At 39.3% G+C, this 22,589-nt stretch overlaps 2 protein-coding genes across 2 annotated transcripts; both read right to left on the reverse strand.

Moving 5' to 3' along the window:
• Positions 1–2,120: 2,120 nt before the first annotated feature.
• LOC144070969 (ornithine decarboxylase antizyme 2-like) lies at positions 2,121–11,055 on the reverse strand. The gene is given in 6 exon segments (XM_077595566.1): positions 2,121–3,477; positions 4,800–4,885; positions 5,187–5,359; positions 7,285–7,365; positions 7,367–7,433; positions 10,840–11,055. Coding segments are annotated over 6 exon segments (561 nt in total). The 5' UTR covers positions 10,860–11,055; the 3' UTR covers positions 2,121–3,343.
• An 8,027-nt stretch (positions 11,056–19,082) lies between these two features.
• On the reverse strand, positions 19,083–22,114 carry ppib (peptidylprolyl isomerase B (cyclophilin B)). Its single transcript, XM_077595565.1, has 5 exons — positions 21,863–22,114; positions 21,061–21,174; positions 19,878–19,971; positions 19,621–19,805; positions 19,083–19,412 (listed from the first exon to the last, which is right to left on the reverse strand). Exons 1-5 carry the CDS (start codon positions 21,995–21,997, stop codon positions 19,290–19,292), a joined length of 651 nt encoding a protein of 216 aa, XP_077451691.1. The 5' UTR covers positions 21,998–22,114; the 3' UTR covers positions 19,083–19,289.
• Positions 22,115–22,589: the final 475 nt, after the last annotated feature.

Here is a 22,589-nt window from a genome sequence, read left to right on the forward strand (position 1 = left end):
AACTATGTATTACACTTTAAAGGAAAACCGATTTTTTTACGTTGTTAAACAGAAACAAAATCGAGTTAGTAGTCGATGACAGTAAGAAAGTCAAACTGGTATTTAATGTTAATAAACATCTGATTTTTCTGTGTACTTAAGAATTGAATTTTTTTCTCCAAATGAAACCTAAAGCATAAGGAATTTAATTTTGTTTGTCATACACCAAATCATTTTCAAATCCATCAATAATTATTTGGGTAAAGAGTATATTTTCTCTATATGGGAAACAGTACCTTTATCACAGAAGTCGTCTGTTGCAAGATGGCCGCCTGTTATTTATGCCGCCAATTCCACCTTAAGTCACCTACACCAACAATGTCTATAGGTGGCGCTGTCTGACAAAGAATAACAGCAGTTTGGTGAAAGTGTTGATATACGTACTCTTAATTTTTATGTTATTTTGTATATTATTAAAATATATTAAAAAAATATTTAAAGCATATTCCCCGTAAAAACATGAGACTATTTTAAGCATTGATTGTTTTCTTGATTTTCTTTGGGTGTTTTTATTTAGTTAATTAATTCCCTCCAAATTTAGTTCAATAGAGTGAAAATTAATGCACAGTTGTGATTTATGCATTTTTATGCCATTTGTTTAAAAAAAATGGTTGTTCCGAAAATGAGGCTGCAGTTCTAAAGTGTGTCAGTACTCTGAAGAGAAGCAGATGGCCTTTGCCTTTTTGCGCATCTTGCGCGGGTTGTGTAACAACCCCAACTTAAGCCATTACGACACAACAGTTTCCCTTTCTAAATTTGGCTTACCTTTCTCCAAGCAAGAACTCTTTACTCTACTATTACAAGATTCAAATTGTGAAACAGTCATTTTGTGGCTTATTTTCGCTAACATGAATCGGAAGTTGTTTGGTTTCTAAGATTGAAGTCATATTTGGAGAAAGATTATAAAATGATGCGATTAAAAACATGACATGAATGATTTTTGCATCACTCGAACCGGAAGCTTCAGACATCAACTTTTGGTGACATTAGGTATGAAAAATTCGATTTTGGAATCATTTTGGAGGTTCCTGATGATAAAACTTTGATGAGAATGACTATTGTTAATATAGGCGACATAGTTTTAAATGAAAAGATTTTCCTTTGAGATTTTCCCAATGCAAAAAGGGTGCCGCAGTTCAAAAAATGAATCTATTGTGATGAATTGAGCTGTCTTGGTTTTATTTTATTTTTATGCTTCAAGGCATTTTTACTTTCTTCTGCAAAGTTTTTGTCATAAATGGAGACTAAATGAGATAAAAAAATTAAGAGATTGGGCACATTTCTGAGAAACGTAGCCTCCTTTGCGAGGTGACTTTATGTAAGTAAGCCTTTACGAGATTAAGGCCATCAGAGCAAGAAGACGACCGTTGGCTTCTCAGTCGCGAGGATAAATAAACCGAGCGATGCATTTGAAGCCATTAAATGTTTCGTGTTGGTTTTGAACGAAAACTCCATCTTTCAGTAAACTAAATGTTTAGATCAATCCTTCATTGGTAGCAAATGGAAAAAGGATTTACCTTAACAGGCATAAAATGATACACAGCCAAAAAAGCTCAACAATAATGAAAAAAACTGAAGCATGCGCGTGCCCTCTAGTGGTTAAATCGAAGCCTACAGTCAACAATAAGTCCGCAATGAACCAGGCGTAAGACCAAAAAAAATAAAAAAATTGGGCTCGCAAATTGACATCGCTAGAAAACCTAAAAAAATGTGTCTATCTATGAATAATGGAGAAACTATTAATTCATCACTTAATTAATTAGGACTGTAACAATTTGTTTAGATGATTTATTTTAAATTATGCTACTTTCGGAGTATTTACCCACCAAATTTCCTTTTGATCTGTCCAAGAATATTTGCAGATGTCATAAAAAAATGACTTTTCAGATAAGAACATCCCCAAGAGTCCAAATTAATATCTTGATAAGATTGTGCTTGCACAAGAAAAACAACAAAATGATAAATTCATGAGTGACGTTAGCAAATGTGACTATTTTTTCCCTATTTCATCCAGCGTAAACATAAAAGCCATTCATCTTTTCCATTTTGACGTTTCAAATGAATACAAGCACCTCCCAAAATAACAATTTTCACTTTTTATTGTTTTTTTTTTCTTTCATTTTTTAGTTTCCTCAACTCAAGAAGATTCAATCGCAATATGAACTGCCCAACTAGGTTATTGGAAAACAAACAATAAATACCTGAAAATGAGAGAGAAATATACGGAAGCTTATTAAATTCACCTTTAAAAAAGCCCTGACCGTTTTTCAAATTTATTAATTTGTGGGTTTGTTTTTTGAATTATTATTTTTTTCTCTGTTTTTCGGTTGTTTTTTAAATTTAAAAATATAAACCAAAAACGAACAAGCAGCGTTAAAGATTACAGAAGATTATTGCATTCACCTAAAAAAAATAAAAATAAAGCGGTTTTTCAAATTACTATTTAATTTTTGGGGTTGTTTTTTTAATTAATTATTTTTTGAAACCTCCGTTTTTCAAATTAATTAATTTTTGGGTTGTTTTTTTAATGAATTATTTGAAACATCAGTCATTTCACATTAATTCATTTTCTAGGGTTGTTGTTTTTTTTATTATTTTTTTTCTTCCTATTTAAAATTCTTTTTTTTTCTCAGGTTGTTTTTTGAATTAATTTTTTTCTTCGTTTTTAAAATTCTTTTTATTTTCTCGGGTTGTTTTTTTGAATTAATTTTTCTTCTTCTTTGTTTTTCAAAACCAGTGCTTATTTTTAAGGTAAACCCAATAAGCTTCCATAGAAATACACTTTCTTTTTTTTATATAACTGGAGAAATAACGCTTAATGTGTTTGTTGTTTCCAACAATGATAATAATCCCCAAGCCAAGATAAAATCTTCTTTGGCATTTACTTGAAAGTGCTAACTGAAAACCCCCAAACCAAAAAAATGATGTCTAAACTGTATTCAAATATCGCAACAGCCTCAGGTTTTCTTGTTGTACAGGAATTAAAAGGAAGACATTCCGCCATAAGACTCCAAACAGTAACAAAAGAGGCACAAACGCTCTGTGGCTGCCGTCCACCGCGCTCCACGTCCCGACGGATTGGACGTCTAGCGCCGTCGACGACCACCATTTTTTTTCCCCAAAAGTCTCTCGGGGAGATGCGCGCATCTTCAAAACGTGGGAATGCCGTTTGCGCGGCTAAAACGGGAAAATAAGCCGTCACCAGTTTCCAGCCATTTTGCTGGCAGTCTCAAAAAGAAAAATACAAAAATAAAACGAGACCCTCTGACCCCCCCCATCATTAAGAGGGGCCTCGGGGCTGAGTTCAGTCCTCGTCCGAGCTGCCGCCGCTGTCCAGAGAGTAAAGCATGAAGGCCAAGTCGGGCCGAGGCGGAACCGACGGGTTGCCAGGTTTCACCATCTCAAAGCCCATGTAGTGGAATGTCCTGATGATGGACGCTAGGGGGAGACCAACGAGGACGCCGTCAGTCAGTACACTTCCGGGTCGGTCGGCCGCCGTCGACGACGGCGAGGGATGTCGAAATCCAATTAGCCACAGACAAAAGTTTTGGGCCACTTCTCGCCCGATCGATCTGAATGGTGACGTGTTTCTAAACTTTTGATCTGTTCGCATTTTTTGGGGGGTGGAGTATTATGCGGAACGTTTTGGCTCGCAATCAAGAAAATAAACGCTTACCGTATTTTGACGACTATATAGCGCATGGTATTTTTAGCCGCAGTGTCAGTAACGAGTGCTATTTCTGTATTTTAAACACACAAAGGACGCACCGTTTTTATAGACGCAGCCAGGAATGGCAAAACATACACCAGCTTAAACATACATACTACACCGACATGCTAAAAACACGTTTTTAAAAAGGCAACGGAAGCAAAACTGAGTTCGGTTGTACTTTGTTTAGCAACGGAAATAGAGTCTGGGGCTGCTTGCCGTAGTTGCCAGCGCTATTGCTGTTCGATATTCATCCATATATAATAAATATATATAGTTCACAGTCTAGCTTTGAATGCTCTTGACGCCAACATCGAGCGGCAGGATTTCTTTTGTAAATCCAGTCGGAATGACGGCAAGCACCAAATTAGTGTGTTTGCCGTCATACTGGGTGTATTGACAAAAGAACTATATATCCCAGCAGTCACTGCGCAGTACTTTTTCTACGGGGAAAATAGTAGAGTCGGGGGCTGCTTGCCGTAGTTGTGAGAGCTGTAGAGGATGGTGTACCCTATCGACTCATTTATTTTATTTTATCGTGATAACATTTTTAGTATTGGTCCATATATAAAGCGCACTGGATTATAAGGCGCCCTGTCTATTTTGGAGAAAATTTAAGACTTTTATGTGCGCCTTATAGTCGTGAAAATACGATAAATTTGATTTTGCGTGAGCGACCTCTGGTGACACCCGCTCATGAACACAAAAATTGAGAAAACCAAATTACCGTATTTTCACGACTATAAGGCGCACCCTCAATGAATGACACATTTTAATTTTTTTTCCATATATAAAGTACACTGGATTATAAGGCGCCCTGTCTATTTTGGAGAAAATTTAAGACTTTTATGTGCGCCTTATAGTCGTGAAAATACGGTACTTTTGTATTTTACATGCGTCAATGGAAGCCAATCAATTCATCCTTCAAACCCGATTCCGATAGGTCATTGAAATCATGAAAATGGGCCCTCTTAGAGAATAGTTTGGGGACATCCCGACGTCATACGCTCGGCGGGATTTCATAAAATAATAATAATAACTCAAATCTTACTTCGATCTTCTCGGCTTTTGCGGAACCAGAGGAAGACGGCGTTGACCTTCAGCTTCTCCTCGGCAAACTCCAGCAGAGCGGTGAGCCTGAAAAAGGACAAGCGGCGTCCGTCAGTCGTGACGGGATGGGGGTGCCGATGAGGCGCTCCTTTTACATAAGAGACCTTCTCGCTCTTTACATAATATTCAAACACTGGCGCGGACGCAAGAGCATGCTGACCTCTTCAACTTTTCACACTTAGCAAAATACTCGACTCTCCAAAGTGACATCACAATTCATCCCTTTTAGCATTAAAGATTGTGGACGCAATTATGCCCTTTCAATGTAAACTATGACTACTTATAAAAAACCAAAATCCAAGTAGCAATTAAATGAAGCACTCCTCACCCCTCTTTGCTGCCTTCCACGAGCGGGCCGGCAGGAATCTCCAGAAAGAGACTGTCTCCCGAAAGGGCCGTATCCCAGAAGGCCGAGCGCAGCTCGCTCAGCTGGTAATGGAATCGTAGTCGTGGGGGGTTCCCCTTCACCTCCGGGGCCCGCGTCACCGTCAACTTTCCGTTCTGGGGAGACAAGCGCTGGGTTTAGTCAGGTGACAACATGGCCACTTTTTGGAAAAACCTTGCCTTTTGTAAGATTCCATGTTCTTAACAAAAATACCGTTTTTATCATTATAAAAAATAAAATAAATAAAGAAGCCCAAAAACACCATTTTTATCATTATAAAAAAATTAAGAAGCCAAAATATAACCATTTTTATCATTATAAAAAAATAAAGAAGCCAAAAAATACCATTTTTATCATTATAAAAAAATAAAGAAGCCAAAAAATACCATTTTTATCATTATAAAAAAATAAAGAAGCCAAAAAATACAATTTTTATCATTATAAAAATAAATAAATAAAGAAGCCGATTTTTTTTTAATCATTATAAAAAATATACAAAAATAAAGACGCCAAAAAATAACATTTTCATGCATTATAAAAAAAATAAAGCCAAAAAATACTGTTTTTATCATTATAAAAAAAAATAAAGCCAAAAAATATTTTTATCATTATAAAAAAAATAAAGCAAAAATTACTATTTTTATCATTATAAAAAAATAAAAAAAATAAAGAAGCCAAAAATAAAATTTCTCCCATTATAAAAATAAAGACGCCAAAAAATATAATTTTTATCATTATATAAAAAAATTAAGCCAAAAAATACAATTTTTCCCATTATAAAACATAAATAAATAAAGAAGCTGCTTTTTTGATATGTGCAACTTTGGCTGTTTTGACATTTAAGACAAATGGCAAAAGACAAAACAATGGCATATCCAAACGACATTAATCAGCATTTCATGTTTAGATCAAATTAGTCACATCCATTAACTGCACATCCTTTTGAAGCAGAATCAAGTGACGCCCAACGCCCTTATTGCTAAATCCCATATGAGAAGCGGTCCTTTTGACAATTTCGTTTTAAACGTTTTTGGGTGAAAAATACTATTTTCGTAAGCAGTTGGAGTGGTAATCATTGGAAGGGGCGGGGCTACACAGCTGAGATGAAAATTAATTTCTCCTTGCTGACGATTTGAATTTTTCAATTCAACGTCTGTATTTCATATCTGATGAAGACACGGGGAAGACAATGAGCCACTTATACGTGTCTAATCCGGGAGCCCAGTCACATGTCCCGGGTGCGACGTAAACACACTGGCTTGTGTTCGGGTGCGTCCCAAAGTGCTCAAATTGAAATGACTGGAGTGAATATTTTCATTCAGGCATTGAATTGGGCACAGATGAAGAGAAGAGCCACCATGGATACTTTGTAAAACTAAAAGTACAGTGGAAATTCTACAGGTGGAACTTTTTCTTCAAGACCCACTATCAAATCAGGACCTATTTTACTGACCCATAACCTTCTTTTTTTTCTCTCCAAGATATTTAATTATTTTTCAATTGAGAAAGATGGTTAATACGAGTGGTGTAGTAAATTGCTCTAATACCTATATTGCCGATAAAAATCTTTTTTTTTTTCCATCTGACTTATCACGTCATCGGTCTCAACTATGCAGAGGCATACCGAGGGAGTTTTGCTTTTATTTTGGAATAGTCTGACGTCATTCTATCATTTAATTAAGTGTGCAACACCCGTGAGAGTGGCACTTTAAAGCGTTACCATTTGAAGGGGATCAAAAATAATGTCCATTTAACGCATTGACGGACAAAGTCAGGTTTACTCGCAAAAACCACAAACTGAGAAAGACACACTGTGTATTTAACCAAACCTGTTTAACTTGAAGAGTACATTTAACAAACAAAAGTACATTAGCCTAAAATATCCCACGGCATTAGAGTCATCCAGTTACCGTTTAGCAAGCTTTATATGCAAACTTTGTTCTATGCACGCAAAAAAAAAAAAAAGAAGTATTTTGCGCTGAGATGGTGTGATGATAAATAAATAAATAAAAACCACGCAAGGCCAATTGCGGCGACTCACCTTGTGTATTAGCGTGCCGAGAGAGTGATCCCTGACCGTCCCTCGCCCACCCGGGATCTTCAGCTGTGGGTGAGGGGCATCAGGAGCACCACTGAGGCCCCGGAGGGGGGGGAACGGAGCCGGACAGCCGCGAGGCCGCTAACCAGGAACTGCACACACACAAGGAGAGACCGGCAGTTAGTGAGTGACGCAAAAAAAACTAAATTGTGCATTTTAGAAAAGGCCCTGTTTGGCTGTCAAAGAGCCAGATATGAATAGACTTTGGGTTAGACTTAAATCCCAGGTCTAGTCAGTAGATTCTGCTTCTCTGCATTCACAAGTATGTGAACAATGTCGCCATGTAAGGGTTACGACCATTTTTCACAAGCGTCGCTCGCCAATTAGTACATGACATGACATGAATTATAGTTATGCTATAGTACGATATGTCCCGGGCTGCATGTGAATAACTGGAATAGGAGACCTACCTCAAGAAGCTTGCTTTGTTTCATGTTTGAACAGAATATGGCCTATTTTCTATCACTTCCTCACTTTTTAGTGAGTGCTGCCGACTAGCGAACGGGAGTGGAAGTGCAGCCACCTATTGTTTATTTCCATGTGCGGTCGATTGGTCGCCGGTCTTTTGGTCGCTGTCTTTTGGTCGCCGTCTTTTGGTCACCCCGACCGCGACAACGGGCGACCAAAAGACCGCCGCCCAAAAGACCGACGACCAAAAGACCGGCGACAAAACAAGGTAAAACCACACGGTCTACGCATCAATAAAAGCCAACAGCACTTTCACTGAGCCGACGTGTGAGTGTAGAAGAGTTTGTATGTACATGCGTTGTCCCTTTAAGAAGCTACGTCAGTCAGGGTTTTAACAAGTTCTCCAACAAAAAACAATACAAGTCCGGGAAATTTGGAGCTTTTCTTTAGCCTAATAATTACTAGGGCATTAAGTATGACTAAATAGTCATTCGCAGTTTGTATTTAGGGAATTTGAGCAACGATTTCAATGGTAATTATCACTTACCTTTCGGGCGACCAAAAGACCGGTGACCAATCGACCGTGTACTGTTTATTTCCACCAAAAACGACGTGTCCTATTGTTATATATGGCCCAATCGATGTTCAAAACACATTTAACGACAATGATAGATGTCCAATTTCCTCAAATTGGCCTGTGGAGGCTCATCTCACAATGGTGGCTAGTAAGTGAACTTTTTGGGCTTAAAATGACCTGGCCCAGATGAGATCTGCGGTCTGCCAACCAAAGTGAGTTGGACACCCCTGCACTAGAGAGAAAGTCATCAATTAAGAAGCACGGGGAAGAGAGACGGACGGGCAGGACACAGATGGAGGAAGCGATACGAGACGCTGGCCAACATGAGATGCTTGTCTTGTTTTTTTCCACGGACTCAACCCTGTGGATGTGCCAGCTTGTTGTGAAAGGCAACACTCTGACATTTAAGGCGGCCTCGCCGACGCCCCGCCCCCGAACCCAAAGGTCGACGAGGTCGTCCTAAAAACAGAATATAGGTTATGTTTTTAAGAGGGTCGGTCGACCCCCGCGAGGCCATCTTTTACGATTTCAGATGGCGCGGCGGCACTTCCTGGCGTCGCTTAGGTAGGATCAAATTGACTGTTTGGGAGTTGTTGTTTTTTTTTTTTTTTAAGGACGAGCGTGGACAATTTGAAAGGCTGCCAAGAGACACACGGGGAACAAAACACCCCCAGAAGACCGGAAAATCTTCTATAGAGCACAATGGGTAGTTCAGGAACGACGTGATGTCAAACCGGGCGAGTTGAAGGCGTGTCCGATGTGATGCGAAGACAAGAAACTCAGAATCCGGTTAGGACTAAAATATAACTCTGTTGCCATTGGAAAGAATGGTACTCGGTCGTTTGGTCGCCGGTCTCTTGGTCGCCCGGAAGGTTATTGATAATTACCATTTAAATCGTTGCTCAAATTCCCTAAATACAAACTGTGAATTATTATTTAGTCATACTTAATGTCCTATTAATTATTAGGCTAAAGAAAAGCTCAAAATTTCTCGTACCTTTATTGTGTTTTGTTGGAGAACTTGTTAAGACCCTGACTGACGTAGCTTCTTAAAGGGACAACGCATGTACATACAAACTCGGCTTAGTGAAACTGCTCATGGCCATTGTTGGCTTTTATTGATGCGTAGACCTTGTTGTTTTACCTTGTTTTGTCGCCGGTCTTTTGGTCGCCCGTTGTCGCGGTCCGGGCGACCAAAAGACCGGCGACCAAAAGACCGGCGACCAAAAGACGGCGACCAAAAGACCGGCGACCAAACGACTGCACACGGGAAAGAATAGTCGTCCAATTACCTGCCTCTTAAAAAATAATTTAAAAAAACTATTCGGTGTCTGGAGAAAAAGCAATTGGCCCGAACGCATCCGGGATAATGTTTTCCCGCCCGTTTGCCATCTGGCTTCAGCGCGCCCCGGGCAGAGCGTTCACCCCGGATGAACACTGGCACGGCGCCGTGCGGTTTGGCCGCCGTGGCGGAAAATTTGACCGCCGTCTCCGCAAGGCAACGGAGGCACGTTTGGGAGTGATTGAAACCATTGACGGCGAAGAGGGGGAAAAAGCCAGCAAATGACACGGGCCCTCTGCGATGCCTTTTTTTGCTGACACGAGCGCAACACGTCGTCAGACGGTAGCGTGACGAGCGGATAAACGAGGCGTGCTAGTGTCACGTTACAGAGGAGTTACTTGGACATCAACTCCTCAAAACTGTGCGCTTTAGAGTGACAGTTAGATGCTATTTAACTCTTTCGAAGGCACTGATGGGACTCGCTGGCCGCCACGAACGACGCTAGTTACATCTGTCATTTCATGTTTGGGTTCCAGATAACTGAAGAACGAATAAAGGGATTGATGACAAAAACTGATTACATTTCGGGATATTGACATGAAAACATAGAGATGTCGGAAAGCGAATTTTACGATAATTTCAGAGCGGGTAAAACCATTGAATACAAAGTTGAAGAATAGGAGATACAATAAGAGAAAGAGGAAAGGTCACAGGTCAAAAATATGCCAACGTTTCCAATATGGCGGAAATCGGCTTTTAGTGCGCTCCTTTTCTTTTTATTCAGATCTTATTCATCAATGTATTCATTAATATTAGGTTTAGAAAAAATGATTTTAATATCATATTTTCAATATTTCAATTATTAAAATATATACAGCCCCAAAACATTGTGCCGTAGGGCAAAGTTTTGACCATTTAGGTGACAAAAATAACATTATGTAACTTTTTTATTTAAGCATATACCAAAATTTGATGTAAACACATACAAAAACAAAACAATAACAAAAAATTAAGGGGCCTTGATGAAGCTTTCCAGGTGTTCCACATTGAGGAAGTAATAAAAACTCAAAGACGCGCATGTCGTCAGTCTTGTTTTCTTTTCTTTAACATTAGCTTTTGTTTACGATCCTCAACTTGAGCAAAAAAAAGGAAGAAAAGCCAGCTAAATGACACAAGTGGCATTGAAACAGACGTTAAAGTGTGCTTAAAAACAGCAAGAGGCACTTCCTACCTTTCGTCTGTATTCAACATGACAGCTTCGACGACAGCTTTCTAATGTCCTGTTTTGCTTTCTTTTTCGACGAAAAAAAATAAAAATTAAAAAAAGGTTTTATTCGGAACAAAAAATATTATGCATAAAAGCTATGCACGGGGCGAACGACAAAGTTTTAGTGAATGTTGAGTTCAAAGTTAGCGGTTGAATGACATGATTTGAGGCAGCAAACTGCTCGTGATAACGGCGAGTCACGCTATTTATAGGAAGGAGCTGTCGCGGTGCATTGTGGGTGACTCCGCCTTCAAAGTTCAGTCACGCCATGTAAACAAACAAAAGGAACTAGCAAACTATAAAAACATGTTTTTAAGGTTTGGCGTGATGACGTTTTTATGTCGTTCGTATTTAGTGACGTTTTGTAAATACACTCATTATATGTTTATGTTGAGCTGAAGTGAACTCAAACTTGTGTTTTTGAAAAATGTTAAATGTTGTTGGAATAGTACAAAAGTGTATATCGAATATTTAACGCTAATAAATCAATGGTGATTTCTAGCTATTCTAACCATTTCAAATAAATATGTTTTAAGTCATGTAAAATTTCTTATTTTAAATACTTTTAAAAATTGCATTGAAAAAGACGGTTGTACAGATTTTTCTCCCCAAAAATAATTTAATACCACTAGATTTTAATTCTCCAATTAAAACACTTTAAGAGTGCATTGTCTCTAATAGCAGCCAAATGTTTAAAAATAATATTTTTTAAAAATCGAGATTTAATGTCCATTTTAAGACCCCTCCACGTGAATGGTTCCTTCTTCCCCCACCCACCATCTTTTTTCTCCAGCATCACATGAGAATTCGAGAACACCATCTTTCTTGTGGCGCCAATGCCACGAGGCAAATGAAAATTTGGTTTCGTAATGCAAATTTTGCTTTGATTTTACGTTATTGTTTGAACCCCCCAGCAAGAGCAAACCATCAAATTGTGCATGCCCCCACAAGCATTCCTACTATATGCAACACCGAGACAACCTCTCCCCTTAGTTTGCTTTACCCCGAGGGATTGACCTACATTTCTGCACTTATTCTTTCTTACACCTTAATTCTTTACGTGCCGTGATTATCTTTCTAGGTGTGGTGCCGCTATTTTTATTGAGCACATTACACATTTACAACGACAGGCTTCCAAATGAGTTGGGCGGTTATGTTGTTTCCAATCTGAAATGTTACAAGTTCCTCAAATAGAGAATTGAACATCTTTTTTTGAGCTCATGGCTTTAAAATGACTCGAGCGGCCCCCCAACAAGCAAACGTCGCACCGCCGTTATGTAACGTGGAATGGAAAGTCCTTGTGCCAACCAGATTATCTGATCAGTAACAAGATAGCCGGACGGGCTACTTGATCCTGGCACCTTAGCGATGCCAGCTTGCTTGACTGGTGATGGTCGGCGAGACGGGGGGGCCACATGGGGGTCACTTAGGAAGATGGTGACAGACTAGCAAGGACTGTGCGACCCATGATTACGTAATTTCCATTTCTTTTTCTCCCACGGCTTATCTGCAGATTTTTACAGGCTCATGATAAGCATGTCTTTAAGTGTAAATATCCCATGATGCAACGTGGACATCAGAAGTTTATATCTCAATGTGGTTTGTACCAGTGGCGGTCTGTGCATTTCCTAGTGACGCCTTCAGCAAAAACTATTTTATGGCTATAAAACCTCTACTGCAGCTACAGCTGCCACACATAAAAAATAATCAATAATAACCTCATACAATTGAAATATTATTTAGGAATATAGCCATATTTTACTCACCAAAAATCCTTTTTAAGTGTACACGATATCCATCCTCCTTTCTTTCTTCCTTCTTTTCTTTCGCCATCGAAGCTAATGCCGAAAGTCGAGCCTGTCCTGTCGTATTTCTGGCATACGTTTTTATTCGATTTAGTGCTGAAAATGTTCGTTCCCGGTTGTGACTGACTGGTTTGTATGTAGAAAATTGATTTGGGGGTTAAAATGAGTGGGCGTGGCTTATATGCAGATTTTTACTGTCTAATGATAAGCGTGTCTTTTGGTGTGAATTTCCCATAATGCAACCTGGACACCAGCAGTTTATAGTTCAGTGTGGTTTATACATTTAAAAAAAAGTTTTTCTTGTTAGATTTAGTGGGCGTGGCTTATTTTTGCAGGCTGATGATAAGCATGTCTTTAAGTGTAAATATCCCATAATGCAACATGGACACCAGTAGTTTATAGTTCAGTCTGGTTTATAAATGAAAAAAAAATGTTTTTGTTAAATTTAGTGGGCGTAATGATGAGATGAAAATATGACTTATATGTGAGTCAAATAGTGAACCATCCCAAAAATAACGTGCTTAATCGATGATCAAAATGAGTGTTTGTCACAACAAAACTGCATTCTGATTCAATCTGATTCAAGATTAGCTGATACAAAACAAAAGTACACCAACACTAAAATGCAGTTTTTCCCATATTCCTCCTCTTTCCCCATTCAATTTTTGCAGAGGATAAAGAATACCCATAACTCGTCATCTGATCTGGCACGGCTGTGACACACACAAAAAAACTTACTTTCTTTTGTTGAGTCCACAAAGATAGCCTGTGTGTAAACAATAGCGAGGTCGCCACAATTTGCAAGAAAAATTGCTCCAGTGGCCTGGTTTGGGTTGGTTTTTGTTCACGGGATTATTGTTTGCTCGTGACTAGCGCAAAGCTCAAGAGAACAAAAGACAGGCCTGCTATGAACTTGGCAACGGTTGGTTTGGAGTCGCCATGCCAAAATGCTGACCGTAGCACATAACGAATTGGAGTTTTTTTTTTAGTTTTTTTTAAAGTTTCTTTTCAGCCTGCAATTCCATTCATCAACACGTTCCACCGAAATTCCAATTGCGTAATAGACTCACCGGGAAGACGGTTCTTTGTTGTTTTTTTTCATCTGAAATCTTTGCCGACGCTGAATGTCCAATCTCATGCGCCTTCTCCCAGTCCAAATGCTCTTTAAATACTAAAAAAGAGAATAAGGAGGTCAAATTCCAGAGAATCCAGTTGCCTGCTATTTCTTTATTTCATCATTATTTGAGAGGTCAAGGGCGTACGACTACAAAAATGGTACAATCGGTCATGTGAAATGAAACATTAGGCCTATAAATATCCCTAAAACATGATGTCATGACGCAAATCCATTTCCCAAAAGCAAATATCGCTATACACTCCCACATGGAGATGAGCCGCATTTGACCGAGGTCAGAGGTCAAAAGCCAGCCTAAAAGGGAAATCTGCTCATAAAACGTCAACAAAAATGTTTTTGTTTAAAAGCCACAGTCAAGGCCAAAGAAGTGCTTGGAATTTCCAAATACAGTGGTACCTCGACCAAAGATCAGCTCTACCTACGACATGCTCCTGGTACGATGGAAATTTAGATCGAATAATTCGCCCACGATACAATCAAAATGTCGAGATGCGAAGAAGCCAGGTGGCCATGACATGAGAGGCTGTTTATCATTGTAGCGCACTGTCTTTTTTTGCCGCATCTCTTTCGTGAATAACAGATATCTACGAGCACTGAACGATTTATTCAGACGCGTTTCGACCAGGAAACGCACAACACGCATGCGCGGGCAAAAAGAGGGATTTCTGGGTAATGAAGTATACTCGTGCACACAGCCGATGATAGCCAATGGGACCCTTTCTCAGAATAAAACTTCATTACCCACAATCAATACGTGTGTAGGCTGTTATTCCTTCCTTAGCCTCTTAGCTTCCGCGATCGCTCATTCAAGACTACTTCTCGTTGGCAAGTGGTCGTGCGTTATCCTATTGTGAGGACATTTGTGTGCATCATTTTCGGAATATTTTGAAGGGAATAGTACAACAGCAAACAGTCCATCGATAGCGAACGTGAGGGTGGAGGCGTGGCAAACAACTAACCCGCCCAGAACAAAGGTATAAAAAATTAAAACAAAATTAGAATTCAGTTTTGTGTAAAGTTACATTAAACGTATGTTTGAGTGTGTCTGTATATATTAATCCAAGTTCATTTAAATTAGTTTGTTCCGTTACGAGTGCGTTGTTGTGGAGAAATAAACCGAACCCCCCGCCCCCTCTGTACGTCTCTGTCTCCCGTCGGCAAAATCTGCCCAATTTTAGTTATATTAAACACATTTTATGACTATTAAACCACTAGTTATGTGTTACTTTGTTAATAGATGGCGAATTAGAAGAAATAAAACATTTTTTCCAATCCAATATCGTGTTTTTTGTGTTTTTTCAGAGGGTTGAAACGAATTCATTTGTTTTCTGTTCATTTCAATGGGAAACGTTCGCTCGAGTTACGAAAAGGTCGACATACGATCTCAGTCCCGGAACGGATTAAGATCGTATGTCGAGGTACCACTGTACAGCCATTTTTTTCCAGACGCAACGTCGCAACTGGAGTTTCGCTTCGCTCGAAAAGTCAAAACGGTCAAACCGACGAAGCTAAAAACAACGGCCGAGTTTCCAGGCTTTTTTTTTCTTTCCCTGGAAACTCTAGACCTGGAGCGTGTGAGAAAAGCCCCGCCGCTTCCCACGGAAGACAATGGCCGAGCCCGGCGGGGGGTCCCGACAGAAATTAGCCGGCGCGGCTAGCGTGGAGCCGCGCTGGGGAAAATGGCGGGAACCGCCTCGGAGAAAAAGCTGACGGCGAAAGGCGGCCCGAAGGAAGCGGGAGAACAATGAGCGAGCGGCGGAACGGCTTTGGAGTCGGATGCGCTCGCACCAAAAGTCGGCCACTTCCGACGGGGCGCAGTTCCCACGCTGACCTTTCCCACGCCGCCGGTTTTGGATATTTATATTATCCCATCGAGCCGTTTCCCTTTGCCGCTGTTTGTCTTTGCTTATCTTTGTGGACGTGACCCAACACTTTTTAGCCACTGCTTATGCTACCGCAACATGTCCAATCTCCCTTTACGTTGAAAGTGCGGCCCGAAGTGGCCCGCTAGGGGGTCCGATCGGGCCGATTTTGTCGCTCATTCATACTCTACATCGCATGTGTCAAAGTGGCGGCCCGGGGGCCAAATCTGGCCCGCTGCATCATTTTGTGTGGCCCGGGAAAGTAAATCATGAGTGCCAACTTTCAGTTTTAGGATCAAATTAAAATGAAGAGTATAGATGTATATTAAATTTCCTGATTTTCCCCCTTTTAAATCAATAATTGTCATTTTTTAATCCATTTTTTCTGTGTTTTTAGTTCAAATATCATTTTGTAAAATCTAAAAATGTATTTAAAAAAATGCTAAAATAAACATTGTTTTAGATCTATAGAAAAAACTGAATATTCAGGGATTTTAATTCAGTTCTTTTAATCCAAGTTTATTTTTAAAAAATCCACCGCTTGCTACTCGAACTCAGCACTGAAGTAATATATATATATATATATATATATATATATATATATATATATATATATATATATATATATATATATATATATATATATATATATATATATATATATATCGTTTTTTTTTTTTTAAATTGGGGTGACCCTACTTTGCGGTTTTTCGTTTATCGCGGCCATGTCTGGTCTGCTTTAACCGCGATAATCGAGGGATTACTGTACACCAGGGGTGTCAAACTCGGGTTGGTTCGCGGCCCGCATTAACGTCAACTCCATTTCATGTGGGTCGGACCATTTTAGATCTGATACTTAGATTTTTTTTTTAATTGGATTAAAAGAACTGGATCAAAAGCCCTAAATAGTCAGTTTTTATAGATCTAAAGCAATGTTTACATGAGCTTTTTTTTTCTTAGTAATGGAAAATTTCTTTTAATCATGTTTTTCATTTCAAATGGAAACAAAATATATTTATTAATTCTGTTCAATATCAAAGTGGAAAACGGAAAATATTTATATATTTATTTTTAAATCTTACAAAATGCGCTTTGAACTAAAAACACAAAAGAAATAAAATTGGATTGAAAATATTGCAATGATTGACTTTAAAAAGGGGGAAATCAGGAAATGTAATATACATCTATACTCTTCATTTTAATTTGATCCTAAAACAGAAAGCCGGCACTCATGATTTACTTTCTCGGGCCACACAAAATGAGGCGGTGGGCCAGATTTGGCCCCCGGGTCGCCACTTTGACACCTGTGCTGTACACATTTAAATTACTATTTCATTTTTGTTTTGACAAGGGTGCCGTAAAACCGAGCTCGTTTGTCCTAAAAAGTGGAAAAATGAAGGGCATCTGTTGTTAATAAAACAACACCATAAAACAAAAACGAGTGTTTAATGAATGAGGTTTCAGAAATAAATTATGTCCATTTTGATTTGTTTTTTCCAAAGTAATACGAAAAAAAATCACATTGGTTGTCATAAAATGTAGTACTATTGTATCGTGGCACGAATCATATCGCCCTAATAGTTATGCTATTTATTTTGTGATGTGATCATTTCAGTTTTGTTAGAAGTGCTTGACTTTTCAGTCAATAGTACTTCTTTAAGTCAAGAAAATATGCTATTTCTCTATCAAACATATTTTCCCTCCATAAATGTGAAGAACTTTGAAGTTAATTCAGCTAAAATGAAGACTTAAATTCAATGACTCCATTTTTAGCAGAGTTAAAATAAGAAAAAGACGAGAAAAAGCAGGTTGCGGGGCTAAATATAAACGACGGGTTTTCTTTGTTTTGGCCGATTCTCTGCGATGCTTGTTTAATCTAGCCGACAAAGGCCGGCCGCTCTAAGCTATGTCAGATATGTCCGGCCTGCACGGCGCAGGCCGCTAGGTGAACAACAACACTGTTTCAGCGCAAAATCCCTCCAATCGGCGCAGTGCAAACAAGAGAGGCTTTAAAGATTCCAGGGTTTTTTTTTCTGTGGTTGTTCCCCGTCCTGGTGAGTCACTCGATGCCTGAATGGATTTGGGCAAAACACATCTGCTAACTTCCTGGCAAGGCAAACTGGATCACCATCACATACCTGTCAACCTCTGCCGATAACTGCCCTTATAAATGATTATGATTCCCCTTACAAATCCCCCAAAAACCTTACAAACACCGTACGCGTACGGTGTTTGTAAGTTTTTTTGGGGGTTTGTAAGGGGAATCATAATCATTTATAAGGGCAGTTATCGGCAGAGGTTGACAGGTATGCCATCATAGCGGGAAGAAGGAGTTATTTTTTCCTCAGTGAGGATAAAGAAAATACACATCAGTTTATCACGAGTAAACATCAGGGATAGGCATTTAGTTAACAGTTTTAAGTGGCAAATTAGCAATTCTATGGAATTTGGCTGCAAATTTGGCAGCTCGTGTAGTTACTATTTGGCACCATAAGATGGCAGACATGACACATCATTTGTGGGCATGGTTTTCATCCACATTTTGTAGTTTAAATCACCTTTGCAAGCGCTTCCGAGCGACTTTCATACTGATCATTTTCATCGTTTACAAATATGGCTTTATCTCATGACATTTTTAAGTTAAAGCTATTTGGAAAAGTGATATCCAAACACATTTTGATAAAATGTATTGCAAAGAGTTATCTTTAGTCCGTTAACAGTCACTACACTATAAATATGTATAAACTTGCTAGTTTAAAGATGCTATGAAATGGTGACTATGCCAGAAAATGATTGCACAAAACCGGATTTTACGTATACTCACTTTGCGCCGTCTTTTTGGTGAATTGGTACATTCTTTTTCCATTTATGGAGCACAATTTGCAGTCGATGAGAAAATGTGGTCTGTTGCCCATGTTTAATTTCAACGTCAACACACCGGAAGTAGCTCAAATAAACTAGCAGTAAATTGGATTCTAATCGTTAGAACATTTTAAAGTGACGAGAAATGTGCATGAAACTCTTAATTATCGTACCTAGGGATTAAAACATTTGTTTACATCGCAGTAACTTGTTAGAAGTCAGGTGCGGGAATATTTAACGCAGCTGTGCACTATTAAACTCATTGTACTTCCGGTTTGACGTCACGTGACAGCAATGTATCGATATTAATGCTCGACCCGGAACTTTTCAGGAAGACGAACATTTTCATCCAGCTCTTTGCACATATTTTTTAAATATTGTGTTAATTGGGGCCGTTTTTGGAAGCAAAAGTACGTTATTTTACTACCTAGTACAAACTATAATTGGACATTTCATCATTGGATTATTCTCAGGGCAATGACGCCCTCTATAAATCAAAATGAGAATTACATGCCCTTCCCAACAAAAGATCTCACAATAGTATAACAAAACCTGGAAGCTTTATTTCAAGGAATTCGTTTTATATATAAAAAAACAGGATGAGCCTTAAGGTAGCGCACCTCGGAATGCTTGACGGTAAATGTAGCCAGATTGCGATGGCGATGGCAACATGGCCTCCGGTGCTTCCAGTTGGCTGCCGGCGCCCACACATTGAGAACCGAAGCCCCCTCCCTTTCCCCGCAGTAGTTTTTATTCCTTTTCCACGGCGAAGGGCTCGTCCACTTTGATCACGCCGCAGTCGTCGATGACGACGTCTTTGAGGGGCTTGTCGCGACTGTCCGTCTTAGTGTTCTCGATCTTTTGCACAATGTCCTAAATGGTAACAATCAGATAAAAAATACTCAATTTTCAGACTGGAAATGGTTTTGCGACTTATGCGATTATTTTTTTTAAACCAAACCAGCCACAAACACTTTGTAGCTTATTCAGCACATACAGAATTAAATGCTTAATGTCAAAGACACCCACCAAAAAGGCCAGAAATCCAATTTCCCCACATGAGGCTGTTCGAAAATCTCACCATTCCCTCGAGCACTTTTCCAAAGACAACGTGTTTGCCGTCCAACCAGCTGGTCTTGACGGTGGTGATGAAGAACTGCGAGCCGTTGGTGTCTTTGCCGGCGTTGGCCATGCTCAACCAGCCGGGTCCGTAATGCTTCAGCTTGAAGTTCTCGTCGGGAAAGCGGTCACCGTAGATGCTCTTGCCTTCAAATAAATCACATACGTAGACTGTCAATACCAGTTTTATGACTGATGGGAAGCTGGGTGGTATCTCACCTCCGGTTCCGTCTCCCCGGGTGAAGTCTCCTCCCTGGATCATGAACTGTTTGATGACGCGATGGAACTTGCTGCCTTTGTAGCCAAATCCTTTCTGCAAACAGCCACAAAACCCCAGATATCAAAAGTCCAGCGTTGTCGTTTGATTGGTTAGGTCTTACGTTATACAGTGGTACCTCTACATACGAGCAGGTCTACCTACGAGATGCTCGAGATACGAGGAAAATTTCGATCAAATAATTCGCTTTAAATATGAGAAAAATGTTTTTGCCCCATCTCTTTCGTGTATAACAGATATATACGAGCACTGAACGATTTCTTCACACAAGTTTCTTCTACGCACGCACGAGTGTCTGTATATATTAATCCAAGTTAGTTTAAATTTGTTTGTTCGTTTACAAGTGTGTTGCCGTGGATAAAGAACCCTCGCCCGCCTGCCCCTGTCGTCTGTGTGTCCTCCGCGAAATGCGTCTAATTTTAGTTATATTAAACATATTTTAGTAATATTAAACCACTAGTTATTTGTCACTTTGTTAATAGATGGTGAATTAGAAGAAATGAAAAAAAAATTCCAATCCAATATCCTGTTTTTGGTGTTTTTTCAGAGGGTTGGAACAAATTAATTTGTTTTCCATTCATTTCAATGGAAAACGTTCGCTCGAGTTACGAGAAGATCGACATACGAGCTCAGTCCTGGAACGAATTAAGAGGTATGTAGAGGTACCACTATATAAGGAAATAGCAGCTCAAAGTTATAAATTCATATACAGTCATACCTCTACTTATGAACGCCTCTAGGTACAAAATTTTCAGGTTTGTGAATTTTTTTATATGCAAATGAGTGACTCGAGATACGAAAAAGATCCAAGTTACGAAATTCTTAGTCAAATATCACTCAATTTGTGACTTCAGATGTCCAAATTATTTTTTTTCATTCATGTAAAACAAAATATTTAACTAGAATTGGTCTATTTTTGGTTGAAGGACAGATTGACAATGAAATTATAAAAATAAAAAGGGATTTGGAATCTTTTTTTCCTGATTTGTGAAAAGAAAGCTGTTAGAGTAGCTTTGATCAACTTAAAAATATAAAAATATCAGCGGTATTCAATTGGGACTTGGTATCCTCAAAAATCGCATGCAAAAATATGGAATTGTGACATCCTAACATTCATGGTTTTACCTCTCCTGTTGCCAAGGCCATAAAATTCTCAGCCGTCTTAGGAACAGTCTTCCCAAATACACCGATGACGATCCTTCCGACGCTTTCTTCTCCAACTTTCATGTCAAAGTATACCTAAAAACAGGAAGCCGCTGATTATAATTAACAATGCAAGACTGACATTTCTGTTTGAAAAAAAATGTGACCAAGCAGGATAGCACAGTCTGTCTTTGCTGTGGGTTGACGACAAATTACATGAATGTCGCTCAATGTTTATCCCTGTAAATGACAAGGCTTGTCTTAAGACAAAAAAACATTTCTTTAGTATAAATATGTGGTGCGTTCACGTTCAGCTGCCATTTTAAATGCCGTTGTTAGAATAGAACAAAGTGAGCTGGTGAGTTTGCAACAAAACAATTTTCATGTTAGGAGTACTAGAAAGAAAATAGATGAATAGTATTGCATTAAAATGGGGAAAAAAATCAAGCAAAGAGATGGTCAAAATGATTGGTCAGTTTGTGTCGGCCAGCAAGCACCTAGCTAGCAATATAAAATCTCAAAATGCTAAGTGTGCCACACTGGAAAAAAACGTAAAATAACGTGGAGTAAAAGCATGCCCAAAGTAATAACATCCGTTAAAATAGCGCGTGTGCATTTTATTATTTGAAATTTAACACCAGCTCGGCAAACAACAGATTTGATTTTAACGCCGCAGGCCAAGCTAGCAAGCTGTGCTATGACGTGGCTCAGCGACAGTTTAGCATTAGCTCGTTAGCATCTTAGCTCCGCGGTAGCATTGCGGTTTCATCAGTGGCTAACTCACCTTAGCGGTTACTTTGGAGCCCTTCTTTTTGTCCTCCGCCACTGAGCCATTGGGGAAGGCGAGGAAAATTAAAGAGCCCACGATGACCGTGGCGGCCAAGATGAACTTCATCCTTCTCTCGCAGAGTCTAACCATCAACGAAAAGACAGAGCAGAAAACGAAGCGAAAGCCCTGCTACTTATATACTCCGGTAGGAAGTCCGGGGAAGGCGTACGATATTTTGGGGAAGGGATTGTGATTAGTCCGCCAGGGTCCACTTCTGCAGCTGCGCGTTGAAAAGGGCCACGTACTTGTGACGTCATGGTAAAATCAGCCAATCAGAGGAAGACGCGTAAACTACGTTTCTTCGCAACGGTTTAATAGAGATGAGACATATACAAGACTAGCTCTATGATGCACGCAGGGATCAGCGGGGAAAGACGTCTTTGTCGGCCATTTTACGTCGGGACTACTAGCTAAACAAACAAAATAAGGGAGCTTTTATGAATTGTTTGAAATTGAGATCGTTTGCTTTAAACCCAAGGGGTGTTTACACTGCATACTTGAAAATATAGTTTATTTTTTTCAGAATTCAGCTCGAATCACAGGGACGTTAAAAGGTTTGTTGTAAAGTATGTTTTTAGTAGGGAAACATTACTCGTTTAAAATCCACTGCAGCCTCTCTGATATTCAAAGTACACAAATCATAAAAAGACAAGTAAAGTGTCTTTCCTGGTTTAGTTTAACA

This window comes from Stigmatopora argus, chromosome 3 (genome assembly GCF_051989625.1).
Source record: "Stigmatopora argus isolate UIUO_Sarg chromosome 3, RoL_Sarg_1.0, whole genome shotgun sequence".
NCBI lineage: Eukaryota > Metazoa > Chordata > Actinopteri > Syngnathiformes > Syngnathidae > Stigmatopora > Stigmatopora argus.

What these genes read in the sequence shown, in the direction of transcription:
- ppib (XM_077595565.1), bottom strand. Translation starts at nt 21,997, where the DNA reads ATGGTTAGACTCTGCGAGAGAAGGATGAAGTTCATCTTGGCCGCCACG. An exon ending in TGGCCTTGGCAACAGGAGAG is followed by an intron (nt 19,972 to 21,060) that starts GTAAAACCATGA and finishes GGCTGTTTGCAG; the next exon opens with AAAGGATTTGGCTACAAAGG. An exon ending in CCGGGGAGACGGAACCGGAG is followed by an intron (nt 19,806 to 19,877) that starts GTGAGATACCAC and finishes ATTTATTTGAAG; the next exon opens with GCAAGAGCATCTACGGTGAC.